At 37.4% G+C, this 6787-nt stretch overlaps 1 protein-coding gene across 1 annotated transcript; it reads left to right on the forward strand.

The window, feature by feature from the left end:
- The first annotated feature begins 92 nt into the window (after positions 1-92).
- Positions 93-2094, forward strand: JRKL (JRK like). Its single transcript, XM_044666238.1, has one exon. It carries the CDS (start codon positions 472-474, stop codon positions 2074-2076), a length of 1605 nt encoding a protein of 534 aa, XP_044522173.1. The 5' UTR covers positions 93-471; the 3' UTR covers positions 2077-2094.
- Positions 2095-6787: the final 4693 nt, after the last annotated feature.

Raw genomic sequence — 6787 nt, forward strand, 5'->3', positions numbered from 1 at the left:
GAGAGTCCCTGCGGCGTGGTTGTGGGGGAACGAACGACCGCTCCGACCCCAGCGCTTAGTCCCCTGGGGAGAGGGAGGCGGCGGACTCCGGCCCCTCCCCTGCTGTGGCTCTTCCGAGCTCAACTTTAGGTTCTCGCAGGGTAGCAGGGGACACCTGTTCCGTCCCCGCGTGGGACCAGTACCGAGATTGTGTTCTTTCTCCCTCTGCAGTGGTTTGGGATGGGGAGGAGGAAGTAAACAAACATTCATAATCCGGATTATCCGCGGAGACTCTGGGCCTTCTTCCTCCCCCAGCCAGGCTGCCCATCTGGGTCCTTGGGCCTTCCCTCTCTGGCCCTCTCTCCTTTGGAATCCCACTTGCCAGCCCAATCTGAAAGGGACAGTGCCACAGTAACTGAGTCTAGATCCGGAAAGTGACAAGTGTGGGAAAGGGAGAGCTCCTGTGAAGGAAGAGTTTTCCTTCAGTATTCTATGTTGTGCCATTCCCAGAATCTTAAAATGTCAGGGAAACGCAAGCGTGTGGTATTGACCATTAAGGATAAGCTTGACATAATAAAAAAACTTGAAGAGGGCAGCTCCTCCAAACAACTCTCAGTGATATATGGGATTGGTGAAACAACAGTTAGGGATATAAGGAAGAATAAAGAAAAAATTATAACTTATGCTAGCAGTTCTGATTCAACAAGTCTTTTGGCCAAGAGAAAGTCAATGAAGCCGTCCATGTATGAAGAGCTGGACAGAGCTATGCTGGAATGGTTTAACCAGCAAAGAGCAAAGGGGAATCCTGTATCTGGACCAATTTGTGCAAAAAGGGCAGAGTTTTTCTTCTATGCCTTAGGAATGGATGGAGATTTTAATCCTTCGGCTGGTTGGTTAACTCGTTTTAAGCAAAGACATAGCATTCGTGAGATTAACATCAGAGGAGAAAAGTTAAATGGAGATGAAAACGTTGTGGATGCATTTTGTAGCCATTTTAGGGAATTTTTTAAGAGGGAGAATTTACATCCTGAGCAAATCTATAATGCAGATGAAACTGGATTGTTTTGGAAGTGCCTTCCAACAAGAACATCAGCAGCTAAGGGTAAATTCACTGGTTCTGGGCGAAAATTAATTGAAGAAAGAATCACAGTCATGTGTTGTGCCAATGCAACAGGTTTACACAAACTTAAACTTTGTGTAGTGGGAAAAGCAAAAAAACCACGTTCCTTTAAAGGTACTGACACCTCAAATCTGCCAGTCTCCTATTTCAGTCAAAAAGGTGCATGGATGGACCTTTCTATTTTCAGACAATGGTTTGACAAGATCTTTGTGCCACAAGTTCGAGAGTACTTAAGATCCAAAGGCCTTCAGGAAAAGGCAGTGCTGTTATTGGATAATTCACCAACACATCCAAATGAAAATGTCCTGAGGTCAGATGATGGCCAAATATTTGTAAAATATCTGCCACCTAATGTAGCCTCATTGATTCAGCCTATGGATCAGGGTGTTATAGCTATAATGAAAAGGCACTATAGAGCAGGACTTCTCCAAAACAACTTAGAGGAGGGTAATGATCTGAAAATGTTTTGGAAGAAACTAACATTATTAGATGCTTTATATGAAATTTCAATGGCATGGAACATGGTTAAGCCAGTTACTATTACAAGAGCATGGAACAAAATTTTCCCTGGCAATGAAGAGAAAGAAAGTTTGGACTTTGATGAAGAAGAGATTTCGGCAGCTGCTTTAGCCACCATCTTACAGCATACGCAAGGATGTGAAAAGATGGACACTGATAATATTGAACGGTGGTTTGAAGTGGACAGTACTGAACCAGGTTATAAGGTGCTAACAGATAGTGAAATAATCAGAAGAGCACAGGGCCAAACAGATGAATCAAGTGAAAATGAGGAAGAGGAAATAGAACTGATTCCAGAAAAAAATATCAATCATGCAGCTGCTCTCAAGTGGACTGAAAATTTATTGGATTATTTAGAACAGCAAGGTGATATGATTCTGCCTGACAAACTAGTAATACGCAAGCTTCGGGCCACCATAAGAAATAAACAGAAGATGACAATGAATCCAACTCAATAACAGTATTTTAAAATTTCATTGTCCTGGTAATGGTATTTTTGACTCTTAATCTATTTGCAATATAGCTTAGTTTAAGTGTTCCAAATTCTCAAGTCATAAATTCAAGTGCAAAAATGTATTCCAAAGCCATATAAATGGTTTGGGGATTGTTTGTTTTATATTCTTTTTCTTTCTCCCCTCCATTTTTGCAGGTAATCAAGAGAGATGATATATAAATGTACCAGTACTGACATATGTACAACTTTTCTTATCTGTCACTTTCCCATTCCTTATTTTTGAACAAGTGGCATTTTCCTAAGTATTAATGGCAAGATTCTACAAGTAACAAATAATTACTGAGCACCTTCTTTATATCCAGAGTGATTTTTTTGCCTAATTTAGGGGCTGCTACATTTGTCTTCTTTGTGCCAGGTATTGCCACCATCTTGAACAATTGTCTGTTTTGTGTGTTTATATAGGTTGTCAGGATGAGGAAAAATCTATTGTATAGCATTAGACCCAAAGTAAGTAATAATTATATTTAAAAATTAATTCAAAAGTATCCACGATAACAGGGAATGATTGTATGTGGATTGTTTGTTTTTCTTAAATAGCTCAAAAACTTGTAGTTACTCCCTTTTTCATTAATGAAGGGGGCAGGAGAAAAAAAAATGTTCTGGAAATGTGAATTGTGGGGTAATTTTGGATTTTCTTACTGTTAAATTGCTTGGGAAAAATAGACACAGTTGAGAGAACAAGATTTAAGATTTTCTACCCCATCTCTTGAGGTGGGGGATTAAAGTTAAGTATATTGTCTTAAATTTTGCTAAGCCACTGGGTTCATAATAAGTACAGGATAATGTATAATGGAAAATAAATGGACCTCTTTTAAGTGGGCCTGACCAATTAGAGCAATGACAGGCAGTTGACTAGTTCAAGAATACTTACTATACGTGAAATCCAGAGACCTTCTATCTTGATAATTTGGAGGAAATCCATTTGTAAAATTTTAAAGCAATCAAAAGATCCCATTCTGGGGCTTTTGGGAATTACATAATCAAAGTTACAAAAATTTTCTCCCCTTCTTTGTAAGATGAAAAAGAAAACTTTAAAGGGAAAAGGTGAAGTGATTATTTTAAATAAGCCATATATTTGAAACAAGTTATTTTGGAATGTTCCAGACCATAAAGAATTTAATTGGGGTGTGTGTGGGGATGTGTGTTTTGAAAGTAATATTTCTTTCCTTTGGTTTATAATTCTTGGCAATCAGTTTTAATAAGTTTGCATAGTGAAATTGGTATGTTTACCTAATGCTGTTGAAGCATTCAAGAGACTTACACCATATGCATATTGTTTTAAGAAGTTTGTAATTTAATTGAAAGTGTCTTTGTACTGAAGTTGGTACTTATTGGTTTAGCTCTAATATGTAAGGAATTTTAAAGAATGCCCTTGAATTCATTAGTCATTAAGAATAATACTTAGCTTTATCATCTACATATTTTATCATCTTTATAGTGCCTTTCTTAGACTTCTAAAAACCTCTTACAGACATTTCTCACTTTCCATATTTGCCATATGAAATTTTCCTGTAACATATTTAGGATTTAAAGTAGCATCTATCTGTTGCATGAACTGCTTCAGGTCACAGAAACAAATAACAGAATAGTAGTTTTTTAAAAACCATACATTTGTTTAAAATGAAAAGTCTGTACTAAAAATCTCAAAAATTCTGTCCAGGTTTGCCCATGATTTCTGACTTTCCTTGTTAGTGAAATCTAGCCTGTATTATTGCCACCTAGTGGTAAATGAACATATTAAGTGATGTGGTTTTAAACTATTGATATTAAAATAAGGAATTCATTTTCAATATGACCATTGCATCCTTGCCTGTTTTCAGCTAACCACTTTCTCATCTGAAAACTGCCTCTATTGGTAACTTAGCTACTTTGGTACTTTTTTCCCCCAGAAATAAAAGTAGTGATTGCCAGCCAGCCTTTGAGCTCCCTGCAGTCCTTCCCTGCAGTCCTATCTTTAGTCTTTATATTCTTTGACAACTTAGGTTTTGAAGCTTCCCTGTGTAGGTTCTTGATAGCACGCTTCACATGTTTCTAAAACACAGCTGCAGAACCAGATGTTTCTTTATTGATGTGTTTTCCCACAGTCCTGCGATGACAACAAACAAAACACATATTTGAATATGTTTTACTGCCATCTCTATAGTCTAATATCTCAATATTAACACCCCTTCTACCCCCAAGTCTATATTCACAGTCCCACAGAATACTTGCACATTTATTTCTAGTTCCTTATAACTGCAAATTATTTTCATGTACCTTATTTTTAATCTTCTATACTCTGTGGGATAGTACAGATTTTATTATACTCCCTTATGATAAAAATAGCAAAACAAGAATACTGGATACAGTAATCACATCTGACATTGTATATAATATTCTGTACTACTAGTCCTCTGCCTCTTCTATGAGGGGGAGGCACATTATCTTTCCTCTGGGACTTTTGTTGGTTTTTCAGTTACTCTGACTTCCTTTTGGTGATCTTTTCAGCTACATTGTTGGAGTTACCGTGGGTCTGCTTATTTTTAAGCAATAGAAAGTTTTCCATGTTTCTTCAAATTTGTAATTATACTCATTTTATAGGTAATGAATATGAGTTGCTTCAGAGAGGTAGGATTGTTGCCCAAGGTCACACAGCTAGCAAGTGGTAGACTTTCAGAGAGTTCTTTTGGCTCCAAGGCTAGTTCTACAATGCTGGTTTTTTCACATGACTAGTGAAGATCCTATTTCACTTCCATGGTACTTAGTAGAGTAGTTAGAAAAAACCTTTGTAACACTTGCCAAAAACTCTTCCCCATTCTTTCTAAAGCACATGAGCCAATTTAGATAAGAATTAAAAATTAAAGCAGTGCTACCTAGGTGGTAGCACTAGCTGAGCCATGGACACTTATAGAAACTGATCTCACAAATAAATATCTGCATCGGTACTTATAAACCTAAAGGAATGGCATAGTAGATAAGTGTGCAGGACCTGAAGTCAGGAAGACTTATCTTCCTAAGTTTAAATCTGACCTCAGACACTTATTAACTATGCATTTCTGTCAAGTCATTTAGCCTCAGTTCCTCATCTATCAAATGAGCTAGAGAAGGAAATGACAATCCATCCCAGAATTTTTGCCAAGAAAATTCCAAATGGGGTCAGGAAGAATCAGACAGCACTTAACAACTTCAATGAAAGAGCAGAAAGGGCAGGAATAGGGAAACTACAGGAGGAATTCCACGCATGCATGGTGAAAGGTGGTCAGAAGAAAGGAAGATGGCAGAAAAAATAAAGAGAGGCAAGAAACTTTTTTTTTTAGTTGGAGAATGGAAAGCAGAAACACTAGAACACAAGAAAACAATAGGAATCAACAAAACGAATACAAAGCTTTATATTGGAAAGTGGTACACATATGGTCCTTACTCTCAAAGAACTCAAAGCTATAAGGTTGTTGAGATAAGTTAGGAAAAGAAGTCTGTGATACAATCCATTTTTGCTTCATACTTAGAAGAGGCTTGAGAAGGTGTTTTATGTGGAAAACAGGCTTAGGATGTTTTTGACTTAGGTTCAATAGAAGTAATAAGAACTGAGATTTTAACACAGGATCTTGTTCCAAATCAGATCCTTTTCTTTCAATTCCAGAGTGTTTTGTGATGCAACTTATTTTTAGTCTTGTCTTTCTCCAATTTGCAGCAGCCCTTTGGTGCTTCCCTAAAACTCAGATGCACTACCAGATGTTTCTTTAGAGTTGATTCAGGGAGAAAAGTAGTGGCAGATGTACAAGTAGGTATGAATGTAGAAACAGTGTTGCTTAGAGTTTGAAAAATTCTCATTGGATTTCAAAGCCAATTCAACTCAGTAGAGATTGATTATTTGTTTTGTTCCAAGAGTTGTGGTAGGTGCCATGTAGGAACAGAACTTCCTCTTATTGGGTTGAGCCAATAAGATACCCATACATCAAATAACCTGAGAACAATTCTAAAGCACACTCAAGTTTGAGATGTTTGCTAACCCTCAGTGCCCAAGATGCACACATTGTAACTCCCTGTCAAAACAACTTTAGTATCTGGTCTCAGGAAATAGTTGGATCTCTTTTAAAACAAGGAAGATAAATGGGAGTTGGAGCAGGAAGTAAAGAATGAATAAATGGCATGAGTGTGGGATGGGGAGAGAGACAGTTTTAAAAAGGAAGGAAAAGCAAGTTGATTAATAAAAGAATCAAGTTAAGTCCTAGAAAATTATAGATTTAAGAAAACTTGGAAAAAGTGTACTTTCTAACATTTGCTTATAGGAGAGTGGTTTGGTGGGCTCAACCAGATGTTTATTTTGTGCAAAGACTCCAAACAAAACAAGATAGGAAGAGCTGGTTTTTATTAAGGCACTAGCCCAACATTCACCCAATTCCCAAGGAGGGTGGGAATGGGTGAGAAATTAAGCAGTTTCACTAATTCCCTTCCTTGCCTTTAGCTTCCAGAGTGTTACCATGTGTAGTCTGTCCCTCTTACTTTGCTGTTCTCACATAACATTTTGATTTGCATTTCTCTAATGTCCTTATCATGTAGTATTCTGTCTGTCTTGGTCTTGCATATCTGTGCTAGACTTAATATTCTGAGGAAAGGTACTACATCTTACCTAAACTTTTATACTTCCAGCTGTCTGTACCCAATTGACAGTTACT

Source organism: Gracilinanus agilis, chromosome 3 (assembly GCF_016433145.1).
Source record: "Gracilinanus agilis isolate LMUSP501 chromosome 3, AgileGrace, whole genome shotgun sequence".
In the NCBI taxonomy this organism is placed as follows: Eukaryota; Metazoa; Chordata; class Mammalia; order Didelphimorphia; family Didelphidae; genus Gracilinanus; species Gracilinanus agilis.

Excerpts from the sequence above, each read along its gene's own strand:
- JRKL (XM_044666238.1), top strand. The coding sequence starts at position 472 with ATGTTGTGCCATTCCCAGAATCTTAAAATGTCAGGGAAACGCAAGCGT.